The sequence below is a fragment of the Ruditapes philippinarum genome, unplaced genomic scaffold (assembly GCF_026571515.1).
Source record: "Ruditapes philippinarum isolate M1 unplaced genomic scaffold, ASM2657151v2 ctg135_1_1_1_1, whole genome shotgun sequence".
In the NCBI taxonomy this organism is placed as follows: Eukaryota; Metazoa; Mollusca; class Bivalvia; order Venerida; family Veneridae; genus Ruditapes; species Ruditapes philippinarum.
In genome coordinates this window covers 436,707-453,826 of record NW_026862663.1, presented here as the reverse complement: position 1 = coordinate 453,826, position 17,120 = coordinate 436,707, and the positions used below count along the sequence as shown (strand labels likewise).

At 29.9% G+C, this 17,120-nt stretch overlaps 1 protein-coding gene across 7 annotated transcripts in view; it reads right to left on the bottom strand.

The window, feature by feature from the left end:
- The window catches only part of LOC132719789 (trichohyalin-like), a 43,029-nt gene extending 26,038 nt beyond the window's left edge, over nt 1-16,991 (bottom strand). For 3 of the 7 annotated variants that reach the window (XM_060703678.1, XM_060703682.1, XM_060703681.1), the window contains exons 1-10: nt 16,880-16,991; nt 13,219-13,396; nt 12,734-12,923; nt 9,740-9,848; nt 9,118-9,215; nt 7,034-7,113; nt 5,746-5,854; nt 4,970-5,142; nt 4,649-4,749; nt 4,215-4,342 (exon numbers count right to left, since the gene is read on the bottom strand). In XM_060703678.1, coding sequence (XP_060559661.1) covers nt 4,215-4,342; nt 4,649-4,749; nt 4,970-5,142; nt 5,746-5,854; nt 7,034-7,113; nt 9,118-9,215; nt 9,740-9,848; nt 12,734-12,923; nt 13,219-13,361 — 1,131 coding nt within the window. In that variant the 5' untranslated portion in view covers nt 13,362-13,396; nt 16,880-16,991. Of the gene's footprint in view, nt 1-4,214; nt 4,343-4,648; nt 4,750-4,969; nt 5,143-5,745; nt 5,855-7,033; nt 7,114-8,299; nt 8,380-9,117; nt 9,216-9,739; nt 9,849-11,318; nt 11,340-12,733; nt 12,924-13,218; nt 13,397-16,879 lie in introns of all 7 variants that reach the window. The other 4 variants (XM_060703677.1, XM_060703679.1, XM_060703676.1 and 1 more) reach the window with 2 other exon arrangements.
- Between the last annotated feature and the right edge of the window lie 129 nt (nt 16,992-17,120).

Genomic DNA, 17,120 nt, shown 5'->3' with positions numbered 1-17,120 from the left:
GACTTTATCTTTATTTATTCTAATTATCATGTTAATGAGGGAACTTACTAACTTCTCACTTCACACAAATTTCTCACATGTTCTCCTGGTTAAAGTCTATGGTTCAACACCATGTTCACATCAAAAGCATATTTCCCTGTTTATACCTTACACTGTTAAAATTGTACTGTTAATATTTTTTTTATTTTCTATTTGTAACTGTCAATAACTAATGTAAGTTTTAGGCTTCCAATATCAAAATACTGTATGTTATAATACAGCCAGGAGAGAATCAGAAGGACGACAGGCCTAATACTAACATGCCTGACTCTGATAAAAAATCATGAGTATAAATTAATTTGAATTTATTTTGTGTTGTAAACTTGTTGCTGATGAAACAACACAATTAAATATTTTCTCAATGTCACTGTTATGCAACAAATCTTAGAGTACATTGTACATTAAGAATGGCTATATTGAAATACAATTTCTTGCACATTGTATAATCAAACTAAACAAATATTCTTTTTTGAAAATTATCCTTTGCAAAACATCATAAGGCCTAAATTTATGAAAAGAATCAGATTTAAGGATACACTTATTACATAGGGTACATGTCAAATATAAGATAAATATGTTTTTAAACCAGACAAAGTAGCTATTTTCTACAAAGGAAAAAGGAACATTTATCAAGTATAGGAAGTAGATATATCAAGGAAAGGCTGTTCTAGTTACAAACTACCAGAATCAAACAAATATAACATGTTTAACCTCATTTATAAATCTTATACATGTATCCATATTTCATTATTATGAATACCTATATACGAAATATCTTTATTTAATAATGACAAATATGTTAACCCTTTTAGCCTGTATGAGGCAACAGATTCTACCAATGTGACCATTGCAGATATCAGATGGCAACCCTGTGGTCTGGACTGTTTGCTATTCAGTTAATACATATTTTGAAATTTTCTTCAAATTTTATTAATGGTTTTGTCTGGATTGAAAACTGGACAATTCAATTTAAAATATTTAGTGGGTAAGGGTTCAAAGATCCTGCATATTGATAAAGTATTACTGATCAGAATTATGCTTTTTCACAGTAGATTTTTTTCTACATAAAGGAATTATTTTGTATAAATAGAGGGGGAAAAACATATATGTTTTAAACATGGGAGCAAAACAGAATTTATTTCAGTATAAAAGGGACAGTAATTGATTAATTGAAGATTTTCCCATGAAAAGATATTTTAGTTATTTACCACATATTTATTAACACTGTAGGTCAAGATCTAACAGCTCAATGGGTTAAAAATCATATTTCAAACTTGTAAATTTAAGATTTAACGGCCTTCAAGAAATGTTTATTCTGACACCAAATACAGTAATAATTATCTTTTGTGGGTTTTTTATGTTTGTGTCTACAGGAGACCTTGTTATAGTAGAAGTGTCACACTGGGTTTAATAGCCTTGCTCCAAATTGGCCTCCTTATTAATTTTGATAAAGAAAGGAAATTATTTTAATGCACTTTGGATTTATGGGGGATTATCAATTCATAAATTTCTTATTTCTTTTTTAACCCTGTAGATTTAATGACTAAAATTAGAGGAAAACCATTTAAAAATACAATGTAAGAATGCACTATATGAAATGTTCAGTGCATAACAGATACAGCATATTTGCATGTTTTCCCTGCAAATTGTCCCTTTTGGACAGTATCTTATTCATTTATTAAACATTTAATAAGGTTTAAATAATTTTGCACTAAGGATAATTTTAAACAATTTGCTTTTTTTAAATCAAAATGACAGTTTGTGTCAAGGATTCAAACTTCAGTCAAACTTTTGTAAAGATATACTCCGATTTCAGTCAACAATATTTGTACATATTTATACCAATTAAAGTATTGATGTATAAGGGTGTAAAGTTGCATATTTTACCATGAAGCCATTATTTAAAAGCTGAAAGGGAGTAGTAGAATTACATCTACATCATTATATCTTACAGACAAAAAATATACAACTTTTTCCCACCATTAGTTTGGCCAAAAGTTAATGAAAGTAAAAAAAAAACCCAACCTTTCTTCATCATGAATCATAGGTATAAACAAGAGCTGTTCGTAACACAGCATTTGACTATATAAGAAAAGGGACATTACTCTGTAAAAAGGTAACTTGGAGTTATGGAGCTTGTGCCCAGCATGTTAAATAATAACTGTTATTAATATGATACAAGTGAATGAAGTTCCAAAAACTTAACCAAAGTGTGAAGGCAGTGGCGATGCCAGGGTAAATACAATAGCTCTCCCTATTCTTCAAATAGTCAAGCTAAAAATGTTCACTCTTCTTAAAATGTAAAACACATACTTTAAAAGTATACATGTATGTTTATAATCTAAACATTTTTTTCATAATGCATGTTTTACCCCATGCTTTTGAATTTGTTTTCTTCCTACTTACATTAAAACTGCTATAACTAGAAAGTCAGCAATTTTGTGTCACTGTTGTACTAAAACATTTTATAAATAAATCATTGTCTATGAGGCCATATTTCAGAAATGTTTAAGTACTGTGAGAAGTGTTTCTCTATGAGATAAAACAATTATAAATGAAATACAATCATTTAATAGGCTACTTGAAATAAGTTTCTGTTTACATCATCCAACAAAATCAATCTTTAAAAGGCAATAAATTGAAGATTTCAATATGAAAAGTGTTTATAGAAACAATTAATATCTGGTCTACATAATTCCGGATGTAATTTCAAATTTAAGAATAAAGGATAAGTGTTTGATTCTTGTACGCATTGTAAACACAAAAATGTCTCGAGTATTTGATAAATGAATGCAGTCAATAATTTCTCACGCTTTCTTAAACTGTAAATGTGAAAATAACAACAAATTATATCTTAAATTAAGCAGCCAAGTTCATTTCAAATTTGTTTTTTTACTTACTGATCAATTAGGTGTCATATATTTTTTGATTATATTTCTAAAAAAACATTGCTGTTTTATTCATAGGTTAAGAAATAGGATGTGTTTGGCACTGGGAACTTAAGATCATACTTCCACTCAATGTATGAACATAAATATGTTATATGTTTTTTTTCTTCTTAAAATAAACTTTGTAGCATTGACAAAAGTTGAAATTGTTTAATTTGTACAGAAGGCTGAACTGTTGATTTATAATGTAACAATAAAAGTAAACCTTTCAATACAATAAAGTTGGGTAATTGTTTCACCTTTTATTCATAAATTTAATGATTCCTTATAGACCTTTTAACTGCAAGTACAAGACTAAGTACTTCTCATTCATATATATGTAATTGTCTTATTTCTTAAAGATCCTGTATGTTGTAATTACGTTGTATACCACACTTAAGTGAAATTATATACATGTATATAATTATGCTTATAAAACAATTTTCAAACATCGAAGAATATGTAAAATATGTACTGCAAATATTTGTACATATGATATGTAATCATTAAAATATATGCATTCATTTCTTATCTTAGATTTTATAGAAAATATTTTTTTATTACCTCCCTTTATTTACATAAAATGTTAAATTCAGTAATATCTTTATAAAAAATGCTTTTTGGAACTTACAAAAATTGATAAATCTTAATTTGAGCATCATATTTATGATATAAAATCATAGAAATTGTGTTACAGGATCTTTAACTGAATGAACAAGCTACCTAAATAGCTTATTTTTAAGTCAATGACAAAATTCAAACATACAGACAATATAGGCATGTTATTCAAAGTCAGGTGTTATAACCATACTGTCACAGACACCTAAAATTGAGATTCATGCACCTGTTAAAGTGACATTATGCTCATATTTTCATCGTCAAGTTGAGCTAAATTAACTTTATATTTCAAAAGATTGACTGTCAAAATGGTGATTGACCAACAGTTGTTATTGGAAAATGTTATGGGTAAAATGATAAATCTGTCTAAAATTCAAAAAGACTGCCCCACTCTTTTTATAAACTAAGCGTTATAGGTAAATTCTTATGGATATTTACAGAAATTTTGTGTGGATCTGTGAGTTATTCAATGTTTATGCGTACTTAAATATTAAATTAAAAGGAATTATGGCAAAATGAAAACATATTTTGACTTTCACCCGTTCACTCACTATACACCCTTGGATGGGCATAATGTCACAGTAAATAATATTTTTGAAATCAATTTTTATATACATATGTCATGTTTACCTCAATATTTTGTTGCATCTTTTTATTTGTGAGATCCATTTCAGCATATGATGCTGCCTCATTTAATTGTCTCTGAACAGTGGAATTATCCTCTAATCTCATCTTTGTGTCTGCTAGGTGGCGCTGCTCTGTAACAGACATTACCTCTGATTATTCATGAAATATGTTATTTTGTAAGATTAAGCACTGGCCAGTTTACATTGTAGAGAGCTATATATTAACAAGTAGTTTTTTTAAAATAATAAAAAACCTTTTATTTAAAACACATGAATATTGTCCAAAAACATAAATGTTACATTGATATCCTTTTCTAAAATTGGTATGTGACACACACAAATCTTTTAGGATACAGGATATATATTTTATCAATGAAATATATATGTATGACAGTACTGATATTGACAGTCACATGCTAATCTGATTGGTTAACTCACCATCTCTCTGTCTGATAGCTATATGTGCCTTGGTGAGAGCCAGGTCTGCACTCAGTTTACGTTTGGTCATTTCAGCTGACATGTTATCTCCTGCACTCTTTCTGTAAACAAATAATTACTTGTAAAGGGAGAATATCTTATCTAAAATAAATTCTTTCACATAACAGTTCTCTCCCTTTAAAATTCAAAGGCCATTTCAAAATGTTAATGAGATAACACATTAACAAATGCTTATAGGAAATTCTATGAATTATTCATTTTTGTAAATTTTTCAAACTATCACAAGAAATATTCAGAATTCTATATAATAAGTACACTTACGCAAGTTTATTTTCTACAGATTGTTTAGCGGAAACATCCTCTGATATCCTATTACTCATTTCCATTTTTCTCTCTTTTTTGCTATCAAAATTCTGTTTTCTTCCTTTTTGGGATTCCATATTTAATGCTATAGCTAATTCTGCAAGCTCCTGTTTTAACTTATATTGTTCTTGCTGGAAAAAAAACAGAAAAAAATAATGTTGAAACTTCTCAAATATATAGTTTCTAGAAATAAAACTGGACAGTTCTGAGAAAAATAACACTGTTGAAAATTCAATGGTGTACAAATGATACCACTTATGTATACATCTTATCTTTATCAAATAAACTGTCATGGAGAATAAGAATTCTATTTTCTGCAAGCTAGACACTAAACATAAAAATCTGCCTTTCTTACAATTACTAAATAATGTCAACCATTTTATAACCAAGTTCATGTATCATTATTTGCTCTGTAACAATGTTAACAAATCTCTTATTAACCTTTCAATTCAAGATTTTTCAACAAATAATCTTCCTATATAATACATGCACCACGCCATGACAAAACCAACATAGTGCGTTTGCGACCAGCATGAATCCAGACCAGCCTGCCCTTATGCACAGTCTGATCAGGATCCATGCTGTTCGCTATCAGTTTCTCTACTTGTAATAGGGTTTGTAAGCGAACAGCATGGATCCTGATCAGACTGTGCGGAAGTGCAGGCTGGTCTGGTTCCATGCTGGTTGCATGCACACTATGTTGGTTTTGTCATGGCTTGGCTCATATAGTTTACCTCTTTTTGTCTCATTTTACTCTCAAATTCCTGATTTAGTCTCATTAACTCAATTTGCTTCAACTCCATCTCACTCATCTTAGCCTTGTAATTACGAGCTAAATCAGACCTGTAATTATACAACATACATGTACACTAGTCTTATATTATCAGCAACTTTTTAATCCTTTTATTCCACATGCCTTGATATAGTGACAAATAAAAACCTGAATAAATTTTTCAAAAACTCTTAAACATTTATTCTTGTTCAGGTGATAATCTACATTTAATTTTGTGTTTTATGGAGAAAAGTTACATTATTCTGTTGAAAATGAAACACCTACCTTCCTTATTTCCACAAACTAACATTAAAAACTGGGCATGCACATTTATAATACTTCTGCCAGGCAATTAAGCATTTAAATTATTATATAATAAGCAAGTTAATATGATCACCATATTAGTTTATAATACTAGTTTTATCTTAAAATTTGTTAAAAAATTTTTTGGTAACATTTTAAAAGGAAAAGAGATAATGTCATCTCATTAACAAGAGTGCCATCGTCACAAAATATGCCTGTCACAAATGCTCTGTCTCATTGAACATTTACATTACAATCCCTATATTCATGATGTCTAAAATTAATTTTTTCACTTTGTTTTACCTTGGACCTTAAAATTGGACCAAGTGACCAGCTTCATATGTGCAAAATTATTTCTTATCATGGTGTATATTTGTGTCAAGTGATACTCAAAATCCCTTTCTGTAGAAAATATGCCTAAGCAAATTTTTACAAATAATCATCTCTGGTGATCTTGTACTTGCATATATTTACCTGAATTATGCTGATAACTTTAAATCTAAGAATTGTGAACATTTTTGATATTCTTCCTTAATTCAAAACTACAAAATTGTCCATGATACAGTAAGAAAGTATGTGAGAATAATAAAAATTCCAATTCCAGGGAGAACAATTTTTTTTTTATCAAAATGTAGAGAATTCAAGAACCATAACTCTATCCAAGAGGAATATGGTTGTATTAATGTTATTCCATGTCTAGCAAACATTGTGACCAAGTCTGCTTTATACAAGTCCAAGGCAAAAACATTACTTGTTTTCTTTATAGCATTAATATTAGCATATATCACCGCCAAGTTATTTGTGTATTCAAATTTAATTTATATATTTTTATAATATGTAAAAATGCTCAAAAATATTTGATACAGCACATGTGGTGACACACTGCAGTGCATAGGAAGAAATCAGGGGCAATAACTCTTCTGAAACCATCCTATTAAAGAACTCACTTTGTCATTTCTGTTTTCCTGCCTCTATCTTTTAAAGAATGTTCAAATGCATGATTTTGTTGAATTCTAGCCTTGGTCAGCTGAAATACACATAAAGCAAAATACCAAACAAGTGTACAAAAAAGCAAATATAGCTTTAGTATAGCTAGCATACACACACCTGTCTTAGCTGAACACAAAAAAAGCGGGTAAAGAGGAAAATGGACAATATTAATATTATCTTGTCTAAATGTGATAGCCCCATATACATTATATTAAACCTTAAACTACATGTATAATACCAACTTTTAAAATTTTGATTCTTTTATAAGCAAAATAAACTGATATTTTATTCTGCTCTGTCAATTTCAAAACTGTCAAACAAAAGGTTTTAATTAGAATGCTATGTACCTGTATAACAAGCTTTAATTTTATAATGTATAATAATAGTTTTATATGCCTTACAAGTGAACTAAGTTTACATATGACTGAATATATAGTCATTCAAGACATTACAAATTCTTTATCACCAATATGAATTATCAAAGGGACTGGGGAAGAGATGAAAGAACTTGTATCTCATAATGTCTGTTAATTTTAATTATAGGCTTGAGCTCTCAAAATTGTTTAGTATATGCAAGCAGTTAATTTGGTGTGGGTCTAAAAGTAACCTTCTTAAGTCTACATTATAAGTTCTCTTCATAAGATTATTTTAGGCCATTTTAGAAGTCAGTAATGGACATTACCTGTGACTTTATTGTTTCAAAGCAGGAAAACAAAATAACCTCACAAAAATTGAACAGTAAACAATAATTTACAAACAGAATGGTTACATATATTCGCAATTAACACCCCTTCACCAAATGAGCCAATATTAAAATATTAAACAATCAAACAACAACGGTTGAACATAGCAGTAGCATTATAGCAACATATGTTACAATGCAGTCAGTCTGTAAAATATCACAAACTTAATTCATCCATTTCTTCTGCTAATTTAATATTCATAATTATCTAAATTGTTTTACCAAAATACAGAATGAATGAAATCAAATCTGCTAAAATACAGGTGTACACTCAGTAAAATGGTGTACAGAATTTTCAATAATGACAAGGCATTGCATTTTTTGTGTAAAGCAAAAACTATTATTTTTTCTTGAAAATAAAACTATATTCTTGAAATGTAAATATAAATCATGTAATTGACTGACTGCCAGTATTGTAACACAACATTATAGCCGCCAATGATTTATTATTTGAAGCTTTCAGCCAACAATGAAAACTTACGCTTTGAGATAAACTTTTCTACCAAAGGCATGAGAACTTTGGGTGTCAACTTTGGACTTATCAGTTCTCTGCTTGCTAAGCTACAGTCACAATAAAATAAACAAGTTTATACTTCTAAAATTTGAAATCATACACTGCACTATAAAAGGCATAAAAGAGATATAAATTAGATCTTTTATGAAATGCCTTAAGTGGAGTTTCCTTCCACATTTCTGGATACATTGTCATCTTGACAACACCGTGTGAACACATCAACGGATGTTTCTTAATTCAAATTTTCACCATTTTTGTGTTTAAATGTTGAATTCTGCTTTAGCCGGTGCTAGGGGGCGTATTTTCCAGTACCGTCCATGATCAGGCTCAATCAAACTGAGCCTGCAACATTTGACACTTTTTTCTGTGTCGAGCTTTCTTTAGGGATTCTGTTATTCTCTATTCTATTAAGCAGAATGACAGCAAAATTGTTTGCTTTTAGTGGTTTAAGGAATACTTAGGGCTCGCTTTCAAACAGAAATAGTTAATCAATACAATCAGGACATCTTATCAAATACTACTCCAATGTGGGACAACTTACTGAATTTACAATTCTTCACTCCTAACATTGGCATGTCCAACCCAAAAACTCCTAACATTGGCGTTTCCAATCAATAAACAATTGAGTTTGTCAAAGAGTACTGAAACTGCACCCTTTCATACCAATTCATATAAACAGGGACCCTGCTGGTACATCCTAAATGTTGTGATGAAATATAATAAATTTTTAATCTTAACAGCTGCTTAAAGATGAAAATTGTAACATTTTTACTTTCATTACGTACATCATGTGAGTGGTGAACATAGTCTCGACGTAACACTGTGTACTTCTCTAAACCTGTATTCAACTTTTTCTCCTCTGCCATTCTCTTCTTGTTAATAACTGAAACATTATAAAGAAAACATTTGAAAGTTAGTCTTACAGTATTACAACTCTAGCCTATATGACAGAGGAAAAACTAAAGAGATTGTCATGTTGTTTTTGGTTTGTTTTGTTTTTACACTTTTGTACCAACCTTATGAATGCAAGTCAGGGAAGTTGCTCATACCAATATGTAAACATTATTTAGACTCAACACTTACATAAATGAGAAACAAGTGTACCATACATGTGGACTCCCACTTTTAGCAGCAGACTCCCACTTTCTGCAGCCTTATTTTCAAGGATTTTTCTTGAAATAAGGGGTATTTTCACAAATTAAAGATATCTCCCTCTTTTTGATGTCAGAATTTTCTTCTTCATTCATTGCAAATTTTAAAATCTCCCTCTTTTTGAAGAGGAATCTTCCACTTGATCATAGAAAAAAGTTCACATACTGGTATATGGTGTACACATATTAAATACAGACAATGGTACATACAAGCTGAAGTTTCAAATTAATTCTTCCAAAAATATAAACATCATACCATTTTCATAATCTCTAAGCATATGTCTGACAGATCTTTGGTTTTTAATAATGTCTCCCTCTGACCGCTTTAGTTCTCTTTCTTCTTGTTTATGTTGCCACATATGATCCTATAAACAATATCATGTGTTATGTTTTTTTTTTATTTACAAGTACAATAGAAGTTGTGTTGTGTTTACTATTTCTCTCTGACAGGGCTTCCATTACATTAGAAAATAAGGAGGTCAAAGACTGCAAATGTTCGACATTCGAAGTCACATATAGGTAAAGAAGGAAATGCATTATATTTTGGAAATCACAAGCCAAAATCAAGGAGAGGCTCTCAAATTTTCATTAATGGAAGCTGTGATTTCAATCATTTATTTTGTGGATAATGATATCAATGCTTGACTTTGTGTCCAACTAATATAAGTAACTTGACATGCTTTATAATCATCAGTATCTGATTAATTATATGATGTTAGTGTTATTAATAAAACTCTGTTTGTTTTCACAACACATTAACACTTGTTTTGCCATAAAAACTGTGTTGACGTCAGTGAAATTTTTCCTAAAATTAATGTGACAGGAGATTATAAATTCCGTAATGTATTTGAATATAAGCATCAATTTCATCTAAACTGTATTAGTAGTGAGTATATGTTCTACATAACCACTACCTAATCATGTCTTATGTATGTAGCAATTATTTTGAACATTTTTGAAAAAAAATTAATAGAAACTGAAAAAATTATACCAATTAGAACATAATTTCTCATATTTTTTTATTATAATCACATAGTTTTATATGAACATATTTATCTTTCTAACACTGTAACCATGACATGCACCCCTCACAGGCACCTTAGTAGAACCCTCTGTCGTCGGTCAGCTTGCTCATGTTACTAAGAAGGCTTGTGAAAGTAATATATTTTGTAAAGATTGGAAATACTGGCATCAATTATTGAATCGATTGTTGACAGTTACAAACAGTCATGCCCATTTCAGATTAATTAAGAGGCAACAAACAATCTGCACACATACATACATTGTTACTCCTCAAAACATTCAAAATCCAATATACCAATGTATAAAACTAAACTCAAAGCCAACATTTTTTTATGAATTAAGCATCACAGCAAATATTTTACATCTTGACATCACAGTTACATATTTTACCTCAAAATGAGTCTAATAACAAAGTCAAAAATAACAAATGCTATCAATTTCTTTAATATTCTGATTAAAAAATACACCGAATATAAGAAATTTAAAATAAAAAAAGAATAAATATCTAACATTGATTATTAGAAGTATAAAATTATTACTAAAATAAAATAACATTTAATTCATAAAAAATAATCATCAGGTACATGTACACTTAAAAATCTTTAATATGACCAATTACTTTTTTTAAATCAAGGCTATTCTATTCAAATGTTTAAATCACTACATTATTTTATTTTTAACATGCAAATAATTTCAAAAAGAGACATGCAATTCTAATACATATGTATTTTATCAAAGCCAAATCTAATCATTAAAACGTTATAGATCAAGATTAAATAGATCATGCAAAGTGTTAGAACATTCAAGTTTACCTTGAGTGCTTGTAAACTCGTCTAGAATAAACAAATATCTCAAACATAACAACATTTGGTGTGTGTTGGTGTGTATTATCTATTTTATTTTAAATCACTTGTCTACCATACTACGGTATAACCTCTCTATACCGGAAATGCTCTGGACCATCATAAATTTTCGGTTTAGACAGGATTGCGGTTTTTTCCTGTTTTGGCAATGAAATCTACAATACGTATTATTAAATTTTGTTCATTGAAACACTTTGGCTTGAACTCTTGTCTTAATCAACAAACATGCAGTTCTTTCAGAATGAAGGTTTGATGAAAAGCCTCATTTAAACAGAGTCTTAAATTTTCAAATAATATTGTTGTTTCACAGTTTCCGAGGGATTATCCCATATTTTGATGACAAAGAACATAAAACGGGAACCAGAAATACCATCAGTTTGGGTTAATGTAATATCTTAGGTATAGACTAGAAGTTTGCATCAAAATAATCTTGTCTAATTCTTATCTATCAACATCACATATATAGTAACAAAGATGATTCCAGCCTAGCAGCTATAACAATATCTACCAACAAGTTAGATTAATAATTGTTTCATTCACATGACACTGCTAAATAAACATGCATATAACCGTATCTGTCCTTATAATCCCAGTGGTTCCTGTAGCCAAAGATAATCCCCAAACGCCCAAAAATGGAAGGCCCATGCCAAATGTAATGTTAACATTACTTTTTTATTATTTACCTAACCAATTACATTACTATTGTAATCTGACTTCCAGTCAAAAGTTTTTTAACATTTGGCCCCTATCAGACACACAGGCAAGACATGCTTCATAAAATGAGAGATACACATATTATAATAAAATATGTATAGACAATATATAAAGAAAGAAGAAAGAACACTATGTGGTTAATAACACAGAACTTCACCTGTCTCAAATACATGATGGCTAATATAAATATACAATCACAACTGAAAATAACGTTAACAATTTAATTGTAAAAAAAATTTTGTATAAAAGAAATTATAAAAAGTACAAGGAAAAAAAAAGGAGTTAAATATCTTAACAAAATTATGAAGATGAGTAAAATAAAGGAGTATGGTACATGAATAAACTAAAGTTGTATTCCTTTCAGAGCTATTATCTTATATTATCATAAAACAGTATAGTACAAACTTTTTGTCAATATGTATTAATATAGATACAGCAATAATTGGCTGGTATGATGTGCTTGGTCTAGTAAAAAAAAAATCAACAATATCATGAAAATACATGTAGCTTGCTTATTCTGTTTGCATTTAATCTTCATAAATGTTAATTTAAAATTTATAAAACAAGAGGCTTGGCAAAATTCTAAAATTACACTCTGAAATATGTACCACATTGTCAGACATACCATACTGTGTACTGTAGAGACTTACCTCTATGACTTTAATTCTTTTGCTATGTTCTTTCTTGTCTTGTTCTATTTGTGTAGAAAGTTTAACAATGGTTGGTTTACTCTTTTCTGGCAACACTTTTTGTTTATCCTTCTCTTTCTTCACATAGAAAGTATGACTTAGTTTATTTGAATCCAGGAATCCCTCTGGGCCTACTTTTCTTTCCTGTTCTCTGAAATGATTCAAAGATTACTTGAGGATGAAAATTAAAGTACATTTATTACATATGTTTAGAATATTCTCTATAGACTAGAAAAATGATAAAAACTATTAAACAAGCTTTACTGACAGATTACAATTAAAACTTGAAAAAATGACTAACATGGCTATTGAATTTCTTTTAAAAACAATATACAGTGTATGTCTTAAATAAATATTAGTCTTGGTACAGTCAACTATATTTTAAAACAATAACTGTCTTTTAAAACACTTGCTCAAAGTAGCATAATGATTGTGAAAATACATACTTAAGAAATGCTGCATATTCCTTGCTTTGTTTGTCCCTGGCATCTAATTCTGTTGGAAGGGGAGCACTATCGGGTCTTCGTAACATACTGTACCGACTGTGAATGAGCTTACTGCGCTCAAACGGCATGTCGGATAGCACCATTTTGGAGTTTTATTAAGTTGGTGTCAAGACAGAACCTGAAATTTTGAAAGAAAGATGTATGCTCATATAAACAGAGTATAGATGAAAAGTTAAAATGATAGACATAAATCATTCCAGAAATTTGTTACAATTTAAGAATATACTGCAACAGACTCATTTGAGTATTTTGTGCCAGTATTTAACTTAGTATTGTTTATGTGATAAACAGTGTTCATGGAACTTTACCTGCAAAAACACATTTAATACAGAAAATGTAATACAAATCATGAAAATAATTATTTATATGATACAAACTATGAATACTTCAGTATTTCTCTCATTGATTTGTGACTCTCATAATAAAATATCACACATGAGCAACAAGTAAACATACATACAAAACAATTTGTACATTTGTTACATAAATTCAAAATTGTTATATAAGTTCACTAATCAATATCTATAGGTTCATAAACATTCAATTATTTTTTAAAAACAAAAACTTAAAAAACTTTGTATCATTCTCAACTTGTCAACCATGACTGTCTTTCTCAGCTAAGACCCTTACTAGTTGATTTATGTCATCAAGTTATAGCCTGTTCACACCACTAAATGTTTGTTGTTGTGCACTTAGATTACATTAAACACATTAAAATCAATGAAAAAATATATGCCTAAGTCTAATAAGTTCAAACAAAATCCTTACTTAGTACGGCACAGCCATTTTGAAAATTTTTGGACTGCTCCTATATTTGACCTATAGTTAGGTCATAGGACTCCTTTGATAAAACATTTAATTAAGAAAAGCATCTGTTCAATTCAGACTGTTGCTTGAAGACACCACAGTCTCCTATCCTAAATTTCTGATTGATAAGTACTAAAGTAATGATCAGATAAAACATAAAAAATTACTTTTTTAAAATTCCAATTAATACGCGGAAAGTCTGAGCGGGGCCAAAGGCCCCGCGAGGGCTGTAGCGCTCTTAGATAACATGTATGACGCGTATCAATTCAAATGAAATCAAATTAAAAGTAAATGAAAATTTCAAAAAAATATATATCCTAAACCTAATGAGCTGTGAAAAAATCCTTAGTTAACTGGGCGCCGCCATTTTGAAATCCTTTTGAGTTAAATATAGACATCATAGCGCTTTTAATGAGCGTCTACATAATTTAGACTATTGCTAGCTTCTGCTAAATAACACTTCCGGCGGGAGAATAATGTGCAAAATCAGAAAGTAAACATGCATTTCATTGATAAGAGCTATAGCAACGATTATAAATATAGAAAGTTACTTTTACATATCCTTTTGATAAATTAGCACATTAAAAATAACGCTAAACAACAACTGTGATTAGAGATTAACAGAAAATGGCGGACGAGATTTTCCAAACGCTGACGCATGCGCGGTGGTCCCTCTACCGCTGATAGGTTGAACACCACCAATTTATTCGTTTCTGTTTACGGTACAAAATACCTGCATTTACTTATTACTTATTTACATATTAACGAATTGCATGATAGATCTATATGGTTAACATGTACACTAAACATGAAATGCTTAAATCATAAATCATAAGAGCTTTCCGCGGGAAAAGAGTCAACTCGGCCCTATACCAACTCGGCATGGGTCAACTCGGCACGGGTCAACTCGGCCCACTTTACAAAAATATATATAACGTATTTTAATTAACTTTGCTTGGCATATTGTTAAGGTAAATGAATAATAAGACATATTTTATTATTATACATTGTACTTCTGCCGAAATAAAGTTAGAAAAAAATGTTATTTATTTGTCTTGCAGATTCGATAGAATAAGATCTAGTAAAAATGTGTTTCCTTAGATGTATTTTGTTCGTAAAGTAATATTTAAAAAAATATGAAACAAAAACGTGTTTACTTAATATCATAAGCTTCTAATCAATTGCAGGTGGTCACTAATCAAATTTGAATGAATGAGTCAATCATAATTATCACCTAATTAATCGGTATCCTTAACATACACACTGATTGATAATAATAGCCCGTGACAATAGGAGTCCTTTAATGTCTGTTTTCAATTATCTTTTATTTCAATATATATCACTTTTATACAGATCTTATTTTTGTAAAATTTTCAACATTATACAGACATTACCTTTTCCATACAAATCTTATTCATGGATGATGCTTAAGTTTTTTTACACAATAATGTATGAACTAATGTTTTTTAAAAAAAAAAAAAAAAAACCTAAATGCATTATAGAACAAAGATACGGAGAGTGGATTATAAGTAAAATATTGTTTAAACTAGAACAAAGATGCAGGCTGTAAATATCATTTATAGCTCTGTTAACGTGTCTTTTTTTTAATAGCGGACCAACAAGACGTCAGTTTTTTGGAGATGCACAAATCGATTATAAATAATTACAATAAATACAGTAAATACAAACCTAAATATTAATAATTGAAAAGTGGGCCGAGTTGACCCATGCCGAGTTGGAATAGGGCCGAGCTGACTCGGGGGCCGAGTACGTTTTAGGGCCGAGCTGACCCGGATTCCTTCTTCGCCATAGGTAGCACCTAATTTCATATTAAATCATCATGTTTAAATAAGAAACAAAAAACAACAACTCTGATTTAAGATTAACAAGAGCACTGCATGCTGTGTTAACACTTGTCTGTTACTATTCAAAGTTAAAAAGGGGCATTTAATAGTAAAAAAATATTACTTTCAGAATTATGCCCCTTGTCTAACAACTGCACCTTGTCATGATAAACAAGTATTTCAAGTTTCATGTTGATAACTTTTGAAATGTTTGAATACTGGGCCACATTTAAATTTTTGCATGATAAAAATAACAACGTAGCAGTGATCATAATAGCTTGAAAAGGTGGACAAGACATTTGGAACTGTAACTGAAGCCGTGGTTGCATCAAGGTATTTTTACTTGACAACTTCGGACATGACATGCCAGCAAAGAAAATCTTACATGTTGCTTTGTTTATTTATTTAGCCTTGTGAAACCCCGATGCATTCCCACACCTTTATTCAAGACTAATTGGATGACCGAGTTAAATTAAGCAACCGTATTTCACATAATAAAGCGATGGACTAGTTAGAGAGGGAATAAAACCCGCATTTTCCTGAGTTTATTTTTTGGTTGTGAATCAAATCTTTTATTTGAAATCACTACAAACTCACTTACATTACTTCTAGTGTTAGTTGTTCGGGTTAGCTTAGACTCAAGAGTCAAGTTGAAGATAGAGGGTTAATTAATAGAGGTATTTAAGACATGGATTTTGCTGCGAACAGACTCTAAAAGTGCTCAAAATGCTTTATCTAGCATTGCCAATATACACGTACATGCATGAGAAAAACAAAAATTTGATTCAGGTTATAAACTTGTGATGAGTTCCCCTAATTGGTGACAGGTGCTCGAACCCCACCCACTCAAACGTTGGCCAAAAATAATTAAATCAACATAAATGTCAAACATGCACTAGTTGCAGGTATTCATCCAAAGTAAAAATCCTTTGGCAAATGCAATTTATTACCTGTATCATTGTATAAACCCCTTTACATTTATGAAAATTACCGCGTAAGATTAAATGGAATACACCGGAAACGTCGCTAAGGTAAACGACAATAATCTCTAAATGTTTTGAAAATAAAATTTTATTTTTCTCTTACATATTTCAATATAAATGATTCATATTTATTTTTTTCTTATTATTAACTTATAAACATGGTATAATATAAAAAAATCGGTTAATTATTAATTTCAGACTAAAGACT